The 16,776-nt window shown below is 42.8% G+C and overlaps 1 protein-coding gene across 1 annotated transcript in view; it reads left to right on the top strand.

The window, feature by feature from the left end:
* The first annotated feature begins 2,970 nt into the window (after window positions 1-2,970).
* LOC122934018 (gastrula zinc finger protein XlCGF57.1-like) overlaps window positions 2,971-16,776 on the top strand; it is a 34,183-nt gene continuing 20,377 nt past the window's right edge. The window contains exons 1-3 of the mRNA XM_044289148.1: window positions 2,971-3,021; window positions 3,103-3,230; window positions 4,291-4,393. Of these exons, the coding sequence (XP_044145083.1) occupies window positions 2,997-3,021; window positions 3,103-3,230; window positions 4,291-4,393 (256 nt within the window). The 5' untranslated portion in view covers window positions 2,971-2,996. The remainder of the gene's footprint in view (window positions 3,022-3,102; window positions 3,231-4,290; window positions 4,394-16,776) is intronic.

Raw genomic sequence — 16,776 nt, 5'->3', positions numbered from 1 at the left:
AAATGGCGACAAGAAAAGGCATTTTCAATGAGAGTGCCGGCGATGTGCGGTCCGCTAAATGCGGAACGCAAATTGTCGATGTCCGTGTTTTGCGGATCCGCAAAACGCAGACGGATGTTTGAATGGACCCTTACTCACCCTACAGGAAACCCCCCCTGTGGGGGGCTGAGCTAATTTAAATAGATCACTCAAATCCATCAATCATCATGGAATCGGGAGATCATGGGATTATGAATTGACCGTCCATCACAGAAATAAACCGGTTACATATCTGCGACCCTGGGACCGAGACAGACATTCTCCTGGCCGTAGTTCTCTTGTGGGATGCAACTTTTGATCTGTTTAACTGTGTTAGTACCATATCATCTGTATTTGCACATCTTACCTGTGTATATAGTGTTGTGTCTAGTGCGCCCTTAATGCAATTAAATATATAAATTAATCTTGCGCTGTTCTGTATCTTGATTACAAATCCCCACTTTTCGGATATAATTGTCGGCATAACGTTATAATCTACTTGGGGTTGGTTCCGACTTAATATAATCCCATTAACAGATCGGGTTTATATCTATTGAGGAACTGGTGGCAGTCTACCGGGCTGGCAGAGCTTTTTTTCACTGGGGCAGTGAAAAGGCTCTCTCAGCTTGTCAGGGTTGTGAGCAAGTGTTATGTCACGCCGGAGGTTGCTTGAACCACCGTCTCTCACTCCCCGTGCCTCCCTGTGCCCGAGCGGACGGGAGGTGTCTGTGTAAACTGTGCCAAGCTGACCTTTTGTACTCCCAGGGAGGGCGTAACATCACATCTTGGTAACCAGTGATGAAACTGTACCACGTGATCCCGCAGTACAGTGTCGGTGGGCGGGGCTGCGAGGTGCCGTCACTTATTGATATACGTATCCATCACATATTGGTACGTACGTATCGTCGGGGTGTCTTCAAATGTTACAGGGCAACTTAAAATTGTCCCAGTGAAATCTGCCCTCCAAAATTCTTATGTTGCTTCTTCCCCTTTGAGCCCTGCCGTGTGCCCATAGAGCAGTTTACGACCACATATGGGGTGTTTCTGTAAACTGATTAATCAGGGTAATAAATATTGAGGTTTATTTTGCTGTTAACCCTTGCTGTGTTGCAGAAAAACAAATAGATTAACATAAAAAATCTGCAAAAAACATGGAATTTTGAAATTACCTTCATTTTCTTTTAAACTGTTGTGGAGTGGTTTAGATTCTAAAATGGGATTATTTATGAGTGGTTTCTATTGTTTAAGCCCTCAAAATCAGTATTTTACTAAATTGGTGCTTTAAAAAAGCTATTTAGGAAATTTTCTGGAAAATGTGAAAAATTACTTCTAAAATTTTAAACCTTCTAACATCCTAAAAAAATAAGATTTACAAAATGATGCCAACATAAAGTAGACATATGGGGAATGTTGACTGATAACTATTTTAAGAGTTTTGTTTTTAAGTAGAGAAATTCAAATTTAGAAAATAGTAAATTCTTCAAAATTTTCAATACATTTTTTAAAAGTTAAGGATACAAATATTGACCCAATCTTGCCGCTAACATGAAGTACAATGTGTCACCAGAAAATAATCTCAGAATCTGTTAGATAAGTAAAACTATTCCAAAGTTATTACCACATAAAGTGACACATGTACGATTTGCAAAAATAGGCCTGGGCAGGAAGGTGAAAATTGGCCTGGGGTAGAAAGTGTTAATATATGCAAATAAGCCTCTGGGTGCAACAGGGATATTGCCCTTACACCTAGAGGCGCCTCTTTTTCTGCACCTGCCACGACCATTTCACTTTCATTTAAAAAGGGTCAGGTGTGATTACGTTTTCACTGCCTGGTCCTGTCAATCAAAGTGAAAAGGGGGTGTGGCAGGTGCAGAAAGGAGGAGCCTCTATGTAAAAAGGCAACACCCTCTTTACTCCTGGAGGTTTATTTGCATATAATAAAACATACTTTTTCTCAGCAGTGCGGGCACATATCAACATGGGACTAACACAGATGCCTTTTGCTGCCAAGCGCACATGTACCAGGTCAGCCGGTGTCACAGGTACCAATCTGCTGACGAATACCCTTTAATTCTTGTGATTCCAACTGATTGGACTAGGTCAGTCTGAGCTCTAGATCTATGAAGTGATCTACCAGATTACAGCTTTGTACAGGGATTACCGCTGTGACCTGTAACTGACTATAGTGGTAATATGAAGGTGTGACATGTTTTGACCTGAAACATGGAGGAACTGCCTTGATACACTTTATTATCTCCTCCAGTGTTTCCTTTTCTTATCTCCAGTAATTGTATTTTACATGGGATTTTCTATGATTTTACATCAGTTCATCTTCATTCCATTCAGGTTCATACAATATAGGATCCGCTCAGCGTATATATCTCATATATAAGATCGTTCTCCTGACTGACCCTTCAAGGATGGATAGGGATGTGGACAAGATGGCAGAGAGTATAATAAATCTCACCCTAGAGATCCTCCTCCGGCTTACTGGAGAGGTGAGAGATTCTGATGATGTCACGTTATATCATCTTCTCTATGTTTCTAACAGATGGACATGACTGGAGAGGTGAGGAACTCTGGAGATGTATGAGTGATATTTATTACTGCGTCTCTCCATAACCAGGAATACACAGTAGTGAAAAAGACCTCTAGTGAGCGCTGTCAGGCCCCAGTATCTGAAGGACGGGGAGGAATTCTGAGCCCAATATCCAGGCCGACACCTCACTTCCCGATACATGAGAAAGTCAACAGAGAGAAGATCCTAGAACTCGCCAACAAGATTAATGAGCTGCTGACTGGAGAGGTGACATCGATGGGAATGCCGGGACATTATACAGTAACACTATGAAGGGATCCAGGTGATGACTGTATCATTCTGTTGTCAGGTTCCTGTAAGGTGTTTGGATGTCGCCGTTTATTTCTCCATGGAGGAGTCTGAATATTTAGAAGGACACAAAGATCTGTACAAGAACATCATGATGGAGGATCACCAGCCACCAAGTAAAAGACATGACTAAATACACACATCATCTCACTAGTTATATGTAAGAAATTAATTGTCACCGTCTGTTTTTCCTGAAGTTAAAGAAGAAAGAACAACTCCCAGTCCTCTTCTTCTACATGATGAGAGATGTCCTATTCCTCTTCTTCTACAGGATGGTTCAGAAGAACATCAAAGCATTTCATATGAGGATATAGATGGAAATAAGGTCTCATGAAAGGTTCCCCATGATCTGTAAAAGTGCTGTGAAGATCTTGTGTTAAGTCTTTTTTTATAAACCAGTATTATATGTTTTATCCTTGTATAATGAGAAAGGTAGAGATGGCAGGATTACAGCTAACTATAGACCTTCCATGTCGTCTGGATCTTCTCACAGTTTTCTGGTCAGTAGAGACTGCTGGTTGGAACAAGGAACCAACTAGATGCATATATACAGAAGACCTGCAGATATTTTTGGGTCAGACAATGAAACATGGCACATGCAGATCCACTGTGTCTCTTGAACAGATTTGACATGGTTCTGCTCAAAGTGTGTTATATAAGTGAGCCCCCCTATCCCTGCACTTTATCCACTGTACAGGGATCTGGACTTTGTTGCAGGGGAACCACTAGGCTGATGCTCTTGAAGTAGTTTCTGTACAAGTGACCCACGGGGTCAGGAAAGGCAGAACACATGCAGTCCGATAAATGGTCTGTTGTCAGGGCAAGCAGCTCAGGATCAGAATGGAGATCAGGCAAGGGTCAGGTCAGACAGCAAAGGGTCCAATCTAGATGTCGGGCAGAAGTCTGTTCACAGAACAGGCAAGCAAGCTTTGCATGAAACTAGCATACTAGAACCTACTGATCAGGCTCCTTTCCATGGCTTGTAGAGATTAGAGTGCGTGCATGTCGGCCCTATAAGAGCCAGAGATAGTGTGTGCACACATGACCTATGGGCAGAGAAGGTCATTATCGGCAGGAAGCAGGCCTCAGCTTGTGTGGGAGGACAGCGTTATTCCAGCAGCCGGGACCACTGGGAAGGGAGAGAGGGATGTCTGTGGGACTGGACCACTGGAGCCCTAAAGCTATGGAGCAGGTAAACCAGGCAGCAGGCGTGCCCACCAGCAGGAAGGAGAGGAGCTATAGGCATGGACCGCTGCCATAGCAGATAACTCTGCTGTCATTTCATCACTTTTTGTCATTGTAATTAATGATCTTTTCTGGACACATCAAACTTTCCACACGACTTCTCCATCAGTCTGCTGACTTTTACAATTTCTGTTTCATAGTTTTTAAATCTGGGTAAAGATCTGACCAATATTAAGGCTGAAGATACATATGTGAGGGGCGATGAGCAGATTAAAGAGGACATTCCCACCGATAACGACCCAGGTGAGTAGTAACCACTACATAAAACATAGAAGACTCACAGATTCTGCTCCTTCACTGGCTACTGATGACTCATTATATAGTCGGGTAGTGGTGGCAGTTTGGGGGTCACATATTGTACTTTCTGACAGGTTTTCCTTTATTAACAATTGTTACCGATACCAGGTGTCCCACAGTATTGATCAGAAGGTTGGGGGTTATCGCCCATTCTTCTAACTTCTATGAACCCTCTTTCCGTAGTACTTTGAGGCTTTACTGACACTTCAGAATTTTTCTGGAAATAGGAAAAGCCTTATGGTAGAGCTGAAATAAAAAGAGCCACCAATGAACAGTAGCAGCCGCCTGTCTGACCATAAAGATTTCACAATTCGATTTCGCGATATTTTCCGAATATTCGATTGAATATTCGTGATATATTCGTCGAAATCGAATATTCGTAATTATTCCAATTATCGCGAATAATATGCGATTTTATTAATCGCGTATTGCGATTTTTCTTTTAATAGTATAAGGCAACGTCCTTATGACTAATTGACTATGGCTAGGCTAATATGTGTATTTTACGAAATTTCGTTATATTGCTCTAACTTTGTCTTTTAGAATATTACGAATATTCTAAAAGACGAAGTTAGAGCAATATTACGAAATTTCGTAAAATACACATATAGATTGTAATTTAGCTAATATAGTGCTATAATCCTTTTTTTTTTTTTCTCTAATTTTTTTTACCTCTTCAGAACTTAACCACCTCCCGACCGCTGTACGCGTATATGCGTCCGGGAGGTGGTTGCTTTATTCCTCCTGGACGCATATACGCGTCTTCTCGCGAGACGCGAGATTTCCTGTGAACGCGCGCACACAGGCGCGCACGCTCACAGGAACGGAAGGTAAGCGAGTGGATCTCCAGCCTGCCAGCGGCGATCGCTCGCTGGCAGGCTGGAGATCCGAATTTTTTAACCCCTAACAGGTATATTAGACGCTGTTTTCATAACAGCGTCTAATATACCTCCTACCTGGTCCTCTGGTTGTCCCTTTTGTTAGGATCGACCACCAGAGGACTTATAAACCCCTGATCACCCATGATCACCCCATATAAACTCCCTGATCACCCCCCTGTCATTGATCACCGCCCTGTCATTGATCACCCCCCTGTCAGGCTCCGTTCAGACGTCCGTATGATTTTTACGGATCCACGGATACATGGATCGGATCCGCAAAAAGCATACGGACGTCTTAATGGAGCCTTACAGGGGGGTGATCAATGACAGGCGGGTGATCACCCATATACACTCCCTGATCACCCCCTGTCATTGATTACCCCCCTGTCACTGATCACCCCCCTGTAAGGCTCCATTTAGACGTCCGCATGATTTTTACGGATCCATGGATACATGGATCGGATCCGCAAAACACATGCGGACGTCTGAATGGAGCCTTACAGGGGGTGATCAATGACAGGCGGGTGATCACCCATATACACTCCCTGATCACCCCCCTGTCTTTGCTAACCCCCCTGTAAGGCTCCATTCAGACGTCCGCATGTGTTTTATGGATCCGATCCATGTATCCATGGATCCGTAAAAAATCATGCGGATGTCTGAATGGAGCTTTACAGGGGGGGGTGATCAGTGACAGGGGGGTGATCACCCTGATCACCCCCTGTCATTGATAACCCCCCTGTAAGGCTCCATTCAGACGTCCGCATGCGTTTTGTGGCTCCGATCCATGTATCCATGGATCCGCAAAAAATCATGCGGATGTCTGAATGGAGCCTTACAGGGGGGGGGGGGGTGGATCAGTGACAGGGGGGTGATCACCCTGATCACCCCCTGTCATTGATAACCCCCCTGTAAGGCTCCATTCAGACGTCCGCATGTGTTTTGTGGATCCGATCCATGTATCCATGGATCCGTAAAAAATCATGCGGATGTCTGAATGGAACCTTACAGGGGGGGTGATCATTGACAGGGGGGTGATCACCCTGATCACCCCCTGTCATTGATAACCCCCCTGTAAGGCTCCATTCAGACGTCCGCATGTGTTTTGTGGATCCGATCCATGTATCCATGGATCCGTAAAAAATCATGCGGATGTCTGAATGGAACCTTACAGGGGGGGTGATCATTGACAGGGGGGTGATCACCCTGATCACCCCCTTTCATTGATAACCCCCCTGTAAGGCTCCATTCAGACGTCCGCATGTGTTTTGTGGATCCGATCCATGTATCCATGGATCCGTAAAAAATCATGCGGATGTCTGAATGGAACCTTACAGGGGGGGTGATCATTGACAGGGGGGTGATCACCCTGATCACCCCCTTTCATTGATAACCCCCCTGTAAGGCTCCATTCAGACGTCCGCATGTGTTTTGTGGATCCGATCCATGTATCCATGGATCCGTAAAAAATCATGCGGATGTCTGAATGGAACCTTACAGGGGGGGTGATCATTGACAGGGGGGTGATCACCCTGATCACCCCCTGTCATTGATAACCCCCCTGTAAGGCTCCATTCAGACGTCCGCATGTGTTTTGCGGATCCGATCCATGGATCCGTAAAATTTATACGGACGTCTGAATGGAGCCTTACAGGGGGGTGATCAATGACAGGGGGGTGATCAGGGAGTCTATATGGGTGATCACCCCCCTGTCATTGATCACCCCCCTGTCATTGATCACCCCCCTGTCATTGATCACCCCCTGTCATTGATCACCCCCCCCCCCCCTGGTAAGGCTCCATTCAGACATTTTTTTTGGCACAAGTTAGCGGAAATTTTTTGTTTGTTTTTGTTTTTTCTTACAAAGTCTCATATTCTACTAACTTGTGTCAAAAAATAAAATCTCCCATGAACTCGCCATACCCCTCACGGAATCCAAATGCGTAAACATTTTTAGACATTTATATTCCAGACTTCTTCTCACGCTTTAGGGCCCCTAAAAAGCCAGGGCAGTATAAATACCCCACATGTGACCCCATTTCGGAAAGAAGACACCCCAAGGTATTCCGTGAGGGGCATATTGAGTCCATGAAAGATTGAAATTTTTGTCCTAAGTTAGCGGAAAGTGAGACTTTGTGAGAAAAAAACAAAACAAAAATCAATATCCGCTAACTTATGCAAAAAAAAAAATAATTCTAGGAACTCGCCATGCCCCTCATTGAATACCTTGGGGTGTCTTCTTTCCAAAGTGGGGTCACATGTGGGGTATTTATACTGCCCTGGCTTTTTAGGGGCCCGAAAGTGTGAGAAGAAGTCTGGGATCCAAATGTCTAAAAATGCCCTCCTAAAAAGAATTTGGGCCCCTTTGCGCATCTAGGCTGCAAAAAAGTGTCACACATCTGGTATCGCCGTACTCAGGAGAAGTTGGGCAATGTGTTTTGGGGTGTCATTTTACATATACCCATGCTGGGTGAGAAAAATATCTTGGTCAAATGCCAACTTTGTATAAAAAAAATGGGAAAAGTTGTCTTTTGCCAAGATATTTCTCTCACCCAGCATGGGTATATGTAAAATGACCCCCCAAAACACATTGCCCAACTTCTCCTGAGTACGGCGATACCACATGTGTGACACTTTTTTGCAGCCAAGGTGGGCAAAGGGGCACATATTCCAAAGTGCACCTTTCGAATTTCGCAGGCCATTTTTTACACATTTTGATTGCAAGGTACTTCTTACACATTTGGGCCCCTAAATTGCCAGGGCAGTATAACTACGCCACAAGTGACCCCATTTTGGAAAGAAGACACCCCAAGGTATTCCGTGAGGGGCACGGCGAGTTCCTAGAATTTTTTATTTTTTGTCACAAGTTAGCGGAAAATTATGATTTTTCTTTTTTTTTCTTTTTTCCTTACAAAGTCTCATATTCCACTAACTTGCGACAAAAAATAAAAAATTCTAGGAACTCGCCATGCCCCTCACGGAATACCTTGGGGTGTCTTCTTTCCAAAATGGGGTCACTTGTGGCGTAGTTATACTGCCCTGGCAATTTAGGGGCCCAAATGTGTGAGAAGAACTTTGCAATCAAAATGTGTAAAAAATGCCCTGCAAAATCCGAAAGGTGCACTTTGGAATATGTGCCCCTTTGCCCACCTTGGCAGCAAAAAAGTGTGACACATCTGGTATCGCCGTACTCAGGAGAAGTTGGGCAATGTGTTTTGGGGTGTCATTTTACATATACCCATGCTGGGTGAGAAAAATATCTTGGTCAAATGCCAACTTTGTATAAAAAAATGGGAAAAGTTGTCTTTTGCCAAGATATTTCTCTCACCCAGCATGGGTATATGTAAAATGACACCCCAAAACACATTCCCCAACTTCTCCTGAGTACGGCGATACCAGATGTGTGACACTTTTTTGATGCCAAGGTGGGCAAAGGGGCACATATTCCAAAGTGCACCTTTCGGATTTCACCGGTCATTTTTTACAGATTTTGATTGCAAAGTACTTCTCACACATATGGGCCCCTAAATTGCCAGTGCAGTATAACTACGCCACAAGTGACCCCATTTTGGAAAGAAGACACCCCAAGGTATTCCGTGAGGGGCATGGCGAGTTCCTAGAATTTTTTATTTTTTGTTGCAAGTTAGTGGAATATGAGACTTTGTAAGGAAAAAAGAGAAGAAAAAAAAATCCTCATTTTCCGCTAACTTGTGACAAAAAATAAAAAATTCTAGGAACTCGCCGTGCCCCTCACGGAATACCTTGGGGTGTCTTCTTTCCAAAATGGGGTCACTTGTGGCGTACTTATACTGCCCTGGCAATTTAGGGGCCCAAATGTGTGAGAAGTACCTTGCAATCAAAATGTGTAAAAAATGGCCTGCAAAATCTGAAAGGTGCACTTTGGAATATGTGCCCCTTTGCCCACCTTGGCTGCAAAAAAGTGTGACACATCTGGTATCGCCGTACTCAGGAGAAGTTGGGGAATGTGTTTTGGGGTGTCATTTTACATATACCCATGCTGGGTGAGATAAATATCTTGGCAAAAGACAACTTTTCCCATTTTTTTTTATACAAAGTTGGCATTTGACCAAGATATTTCTCTCACCCAGCATGGGTATATGTAAAATGACACCCCAAAACACATTCCCCAACTTCTCCTGAGTACGGCGATACCAGATGTGTCACACTTTTTTGCTGCCAAGGTGGGCAAAGGGGCACATATTCCAAAGTGCACCTTTTGGATTTCACCGGTCATTTTTTACACATTTTGATTGCAAAGTTCTTCTCACACATTTGGGCCCCTAAATTGCCAGGGCAGTATAACTACCCCACAAGTGACCCCATTTTGGAAAGAAGACACCCCAAGGTATTCTGTGAGGGGCATGGTGAGTTCCTAGAATTTTTTATTTTTTGTCGCAAGTTAGTGGAATATGAGACTTTGTAAGAAAAACTAAAAAAAATAAAATCATCATCATTTTCCGCTAACTTGTGACAAAAAATAAAAAGTTCTATGAACTCACTATGCCCATCAGCGAATACCTTAGGGTGTCTACTTTCCGAAATGGGGTCATTTGGGGTCATTTGTGGGGTTTTTCTACTGTTTGGGCATTGTAGAACCTCAGGAAACATGACAGGTGCTCAGAAAGTCAGAGCTGTTTCAAAAAGCGGAAATTCACATTTTTGTACCATAGTTTGTAAATGCTATAACTTTTACCCAAACCATTTTTTTTTTGCCCAAACATTTTTATCAAAGACATGTAGAACAATAAATTTGGCGAAAAATTTATATATGGATGTCGTTTTTTTTGCAAAATTTTACAGCTGAAAGTGAAAAATTTCATTTTTTTGCAAAAAAATCGTTACATTTTGATTAATAACAAAAAAAGTAAAAATGCAATGAAATACCACCAAATGAAAGCTCTATTAGTGAGAAGAAAAGGAGGTAAAATTCATTTGGGTGGTAAGTTGCATGACCGAGCGATAAACGGTGAAAGTAGTGTAGTGCAGAAGTGTAAAAAGTGCTCTGGTCATGAAGGGGGTTTCACCTAGCGGGGCTGAAGTGGTTAAAGAGGACCTTTCACCTAAAAAAAAAATTTCAACTAAGACTATAGCGTTACTTACATGCCCCCATGATTTCTTGAACGTTAATTCTTTTTTCATTCTGTGCCCCCGTTTGTCCGCTATGCCCCCCGGAATAATTCCCGCCGTCTATGCTAATGAGCCAGCCTATCCGGAGCCGGATAGACAAAATCGCTCCAGTTCTCTGAAGTCTCGCGAGAACTGGAGCGTCTTCTCCCTGGCTAAGAGCGGAGCGCGCTGATTGGATGCGCTCCGTGCCAGGGAGAAGATGGAAGGCACGACCGGGAGAACTTTTAAAGCCAGCCCATTTGAGGCTGGCTCATTAGCATAGACGGCGGGAATTATTCCGGGGGGCATAGCGGACAAACGGGGGCACAGAATGAAAAAAGAATTAACGTTCAAGAAATCATGGGGGCATGTAAGTAACGCTATGGTCTTAGTTTAAATAATTTTTTTTAGGTGAAAGGTCCTCCTTAAGTTTTGTTAAAGATGTACACTATTAAAAAAAATTACTATAGCAGTATATTAGCTAAATTACAATCTATATGTGTATTTTACGAAATTTCATAATATTGCTCTAACTTTGTCTTTTAGAATATTCTAAAAGACGAAGTTAGAGCAATATTAAGAATATACGTAAAAAGTTGAAATCGCAATTCGATTATTATAACTTGATTTAATCGAATTGCGATTTCAACTTGGACCTGGTTTACTATGGTTGCTGCTATATTCCATATTCGTTAATTCTAGCCTAATATGGAATATAGCAGTGCTAAGTTGAAATCGCCATGCGATTTACTTCGAGCTATATTAATCGCATTGCGATTTCAACTTGGACCTGGTTTACTATGGTTGGCTTCAATGGCTTGTATTCGTCATATTCCACAAAACGAATATACGAATGTATTCGTCATATTCCACAAAACAAAGATATTCTCCATCTTCGTTTTAGCTACCTATTCATCAACTTCGCGAATTCTAGCAATCCTATAGGAAAGTTGACTATAGAGACAGCTAAGTTTAATTCGTTATGCGATTACCGTATTTTTCGCCGTATAAGACGCACTGGCCTATAAGACGCACCTAGGTTTTTGGGGAGGAAAATAAGAAAAAATATATTTTTAACCAAAAGGTGTGCTGTGTGTTTGGTGGGTTTGGAACTAATGGTGGTCTGTGGATGGCACTATTACTGTGGATCTGTGGATGACGGACACTGTTATGGGGGGATCTGTGGATGACGGACACTGTTATGGGGGGATCTGTGGATGACGGACACTGTTATGGGGGGGATCTGTGGATGACGGACACTGTTATGGGGGGATCTGTGGATGACGGACACTGTTATGGGGGGGATCTGTGGATGACGTACACTGTTATGGGGGGGATCTGTGGATGACGGACACTGTTATGGGGGGATCTGTGGATGACGGACACTGTTATGGGGGGATCTGTGGATGACGGACACTGTTATGGGGGGGATCTGTGGATGACGGACACTGTTATGGGGGGATCTGTGGATGACGGACACTGTTATGGTGGGATCTGTGGATGACGGACACTGTTATGGGGGGATCTGTGGATGACGGACACTGTTATGGGGGATCTGTGGAAGACGGACACTGTTATGGGGGGATCTGTGGCTTGCACTGTTACAGGGGGATCTGTGGCTGGCACTGTTACAGGGGGGGATCTGTGGATGGCACTGTTATACATGTGTCATCCACACACACTCCCAGCCCATAACTGTGCCATCCACAGATCCCCCGCCGCTCCAGTATACTAATATAATATGTCTTATTCAATTAATAGTTATTAAATATGCCCCTTTATTCCTAATAGTACCTTAAATCCTAAGCGCTTCAGTACAATGCCGGCAGGCAGGCCGGCGCATCACTCACTGACGTCATTTGCCTGCGCCGCCTGCTTCATTCATAAAGTAGGCGGTGCAGGCACGTGACATCAGGGAGTTACGCTGCCGCCCGCCCTGCCTGCATTCTACTGAAGCGCTTAGGATTTAAGGTACTATTAGGCATAAAGGGGCATATTTAATAACTATTAATTGAATATGACATATTATATTAGTATACCGGAGCGGCGGGGCGGGGCTATAGTACAGTGACTGCACCGCCCCGCCGCTATTGCTGGCCCCAGCTCCTCCTCCCAGTCCCTCCCCGAGTCCCCGCTCGCTTTACATCGCAGCTTGCGATGTAAAACTGACAGCATTCGCCGTATAAGACGCAGGGGCATTTTTCCCCCATTTTGGGGGGAGAAAAAGTGCGTCTTATACGGCGAAAAATACGGTATATTACTTAGCTTTTTTTTTTTTTATAAATAGTATAATTATAATAATTATCAGGTATTATAATTATTCTATTTATTTAAAAAAAAAGCTAAGTAATATAATCGCATAGCGAATTAAACTTAGCTGTCTCTATAGTCAACTTTCCTATATGATTGCTAGAATTCGCGAAGTTGATGAATAGGTAGCAAAAACGAAGATGGAGAATATCTTAGTTTTGTGGAATATGACGAATACATTCGTCATATTCGCTAATTCTACCAAGCCATTGAAGCCAACCATAGTAAACCAGGTCCAAGTTGAAATCGCAATGCGATTAATATAACTCGAAGTAATCGCATGGCGATTTCAACTTAGCACTGCTATATTCCATAGTAGGCTAGAATTAACGAATATGGAATATAGCAGTGCTTAAGTTGAAATCGCAATTCGATTATTATAACTTGAATTAATCGAATTGCGATTTCAACGTAATTCTCAAATCTGACAGTACATTCTAGTATATGGAGACGTTCCCATGGTGATGGGGACGCTCCATGAGCATGGAAGCAACGGGCACTGACTGGAGCATTAAAAAAAAAAAAGAATATTTGATTTTGCGAATATATAGCACTATATTCTAAATATTCGCGAAATCTCGAAATCGCAATATTCGAGAAAAAAATTTGCAATTTGAATATTCGTGCTCAACACTATTCACAATGTTCTGCCCTAAAGAAGTAATCATAGGAGGACAAATCCCCAGTGGTCAGTGACAGCTTGCCGGCCATTCTGCTCACCCCTTTCTGCTGAAGACTTCAATGCTATACCCCACTTTCCCCAGGAGCTCTGACCAATCCCAGTATATGGGGCCCCAACATATCTCATGGCAGCTGTTAAATGGTCCCTTGTTGACACCTCAGAGAACACAGTCACAGTCCTGGTTTGACAACATATAGGATTATTGTATGTGCAGAGTGGTTTTATAGGGGAGCAGTTCTCTATTTGCCTTACACCGTGTGTTATCGGGTTCTAGACACAAATTGTAAACCCGGTGGTGTCCTAGTATCACACCCAAACAGGGAGGGGGGGAATTGTGTAATCAATAGTAGAGCCACCTATAGACTGTATCTAGTAGTTCAAAAAGTAATAAATTCTTCTCTGAATGTTGGTTTGCATGAAAACTCCATTTTCACTGGAATAATAAAATATTTTTTTATAACTGTTTCGATGCAAATACAGAGCGACCATTATTAAAAATCCATTAAAGGGAACCTGTCATCAGAAGTGGCCTATTTATTTATTGTATTCATGTTCTGCATTTATATAGCGCTACTATATTCAGCAGGGCTCTACAGACATTAGGATCACACTGTCCCCAATGGGGCTCACAGTCTAAGTTCCCTATCAGTATGTCTTTTGGAGAGTGTTATTGACCTATTTACATGTCCCCACTGTACAAGCTGCCAGCTTTCAGAAACCGGTTTTGTTAAATTTGACAATCAGGTTGTTTCACAAATAATAGTACATGAGGAGGGATAAACTATTGGCTTACAGAAAAAACTCCTAAAACTTAACTTGTAATATTAACATTAAAATATTCAAAAATAACCTCCACAGAAATTAAATTGGGTAATAATGTCCACAAAACAGTGTAGCTGGATATCAGAAATCTGGTAGGAGGGTATAATGCTGGGCATGCATGTATATATAACATGTAATAAACAGTGTGGGCCACGGTAGTACTTTTTACTCACAGTTCCTGTGGTATAAGGGAAAACGCCCACCAGAGTTTTGTCACCATTGGCGATACGGTCTGGAGATGAACTGTCCCTGGGTGTGCCTTCCAGGCTATCCTTGCCTGAAAGTGGAGCACCCGCCCCCGAAAGGGGCGACCCAACTTATCGGTGGCTAAACCCTTAAAAAAGCCGTTGCAGATGATCAGCGGTTTATCAGGGGACAGAAACAGCAGATATGAAGGAGATGATGGCAGCCTGGATGATGTGGGCGTAAAGATATTAAAAGTTTGCCTCCCTATATACAGGTAAGTTTGAGATTGGAATACCCACGCTGGAAGCCGGAAGTCACTGTTTGTTGCTCCGCCTCGCTTCCAGTCTCGTGGAGTGAAATTTGCGTTGCAAAGTTCAGAAAGGATAATAATAGTCCCCAAATAAAATAGATGTAAGCTGGATAAGCGCAATTTGAAACTCGGACAATGCTAAGAAGGGAAGTGAGCGTGGGTTAGCCAAATAACATAAAGTGGAGGAATAAATCATGAAAAATAAATGGGAGATGGATAGACTTGGGACTGGAATTTGGTGCCAGCAGCTCAAGGTCCCCATTGCGATATAATTGTACATCTTTTGATCAATTTTGATCAGATAATAAGGAAAGTAGTCCAATGTATATAGATAAAAAAAGAGAACTTGCATATTAACAAGTTTGAAAAATACATGATGCAAGGGGAGGAGTTTTAGAGAAAACAGGCAAAGGATATCTGTTCATTGAGGCCCAGCTGGGCCACCGTTTTGAGGCGTTGTATCCACTGAGCCTCCTTGCAGAGAATCCTCCTATCCCAATCACCACCTCTAGGGGATTTACGAATTACTTCGATAACTTGGAATCTAAGACTCCTAAAATCTCCATTATGGTATTCCAAGGCGTGACGTGAAATAGTTTTGTCACGACGGTGGGTGATGTCCCCAATGTGGTCGCCCACCCTCCACCTTAATTCATGTTTTGTCTTATAGACATAATTGGAGGGCATGTACAAGTACATAGACAACACCCTGAGTTTTCAAATTTGCGAAATCCCGCATTTGGTAGGTTCTGCCTGTCGATAAGCTTTTAAAGGAAGTCGACTTTTGAAAAGTACCGATTTATTCTCGTAATTGTACTCTCTTCATTAGGACAGGTGCGTGAAATAAGGAGAGACTGTATGTCTCTTCGTGCAGAATATTTAAAAGCATCTCTGAGGATCCTAGGGGGTAACTTCTCTTGGAAAAATGTTTCCGTAGGTATTTAGCTTGGGATCTGAAAGATTCAAGTGTGGAACAATTCCTTCTAACACGTAAATATTGTCCCTTAGAGATACCCTTTTTTAGGCTCGGGGGATGGTAACTGTCCCAACTAAGGAGACTATTGGTGGCAGTTGGTTTGCGATAAGTCTCGGTTTGTAATTCTCCATTTTTCTTGGTTATATGAATATTCAAGAAGCGAATGGTCCGCTCATGGATTTCATGTGTAAAGGTGAGACTCATGTCATTCAGGTTCAGTTGTTGGACAAAGGTTTTAAAATGACGAATGGACCCACCCCATAAAATCAAGATGTCATTAATATACCGCCCCCAAAAGATTATATGGGAGGTCCATTGGTCGAACTGATCTCTGAAGACAACGGTGTCCTCCCATCAGCCCAGGAGGAGATTTGCATAACTCGGGGCACAGGGGCTCCCTATTGCGGTCTCCCTGAGCTGGTGGTAGAACCTATTCTCAAATAAAAAGTAATTATGTGAGAGAATAAATTCCAAATTTTCCATGACAAAAGAACTATGAGTCCCTATATTGAATGCCCCTAGTTTTGAGAAAATGTTCAGTTGCTAAAAACCCATATTTATGTGGTATACTAGAGTAAAGGGCCTTTACATTGATTGAAGCCAGATACACATTATCGTCCACAGAAAAATTCTCAATCTTTGTCATAAGGCCTGTGGTGTCACGAATGAAGGACGGCAGAGAATCCCACTGAAAAATTCTCCAGTCACTTAGAATCCATTCTCATTAGAGCTCTAGAAAATAAAATCATCTCTAGTTAAGAAACTTGGTTCATGTCCCCCAAACACCCACAAATTCCTATGTTTTATGCCCTTCCTAAAATACATAAAGGGTACCCCCCTTAGAGGCCGTCCAATAGTCTCAGGTGTTGACGCCATTACACGAAATACAAGCATCTACGTAGAAAAGATTCTTAGCCCCTTTGTCTCATCTCTGCCGTCCTAGTGATTGGGATAGGAGGATTCTCTGCAAGGAGGCTCAGTGGATACACCGCCTCAAAATGGTGGCCCAGCTGGGCCTCAATGAACAGATATCCT

This window comes from Bufo gargarizans, chromosome 4, assembly GCF_014858855.1.
Source record: "Bufo gargarizans isolate SCDJY-AF-19 chromosome 4, ASM1485885v1, whole genome shotgun sequence".
Lineage (NCBI taxonomy): Eukaryota > Metazoa > Chordata > Amphibia > Anura > Bufonidae > Bufo > Bufo gargarizans.
The sequence above is the reverse complement of the archived record's forward strand: the minus strand, read 5'-3'. Positions and strand labels throughout refer to the sequence as shown.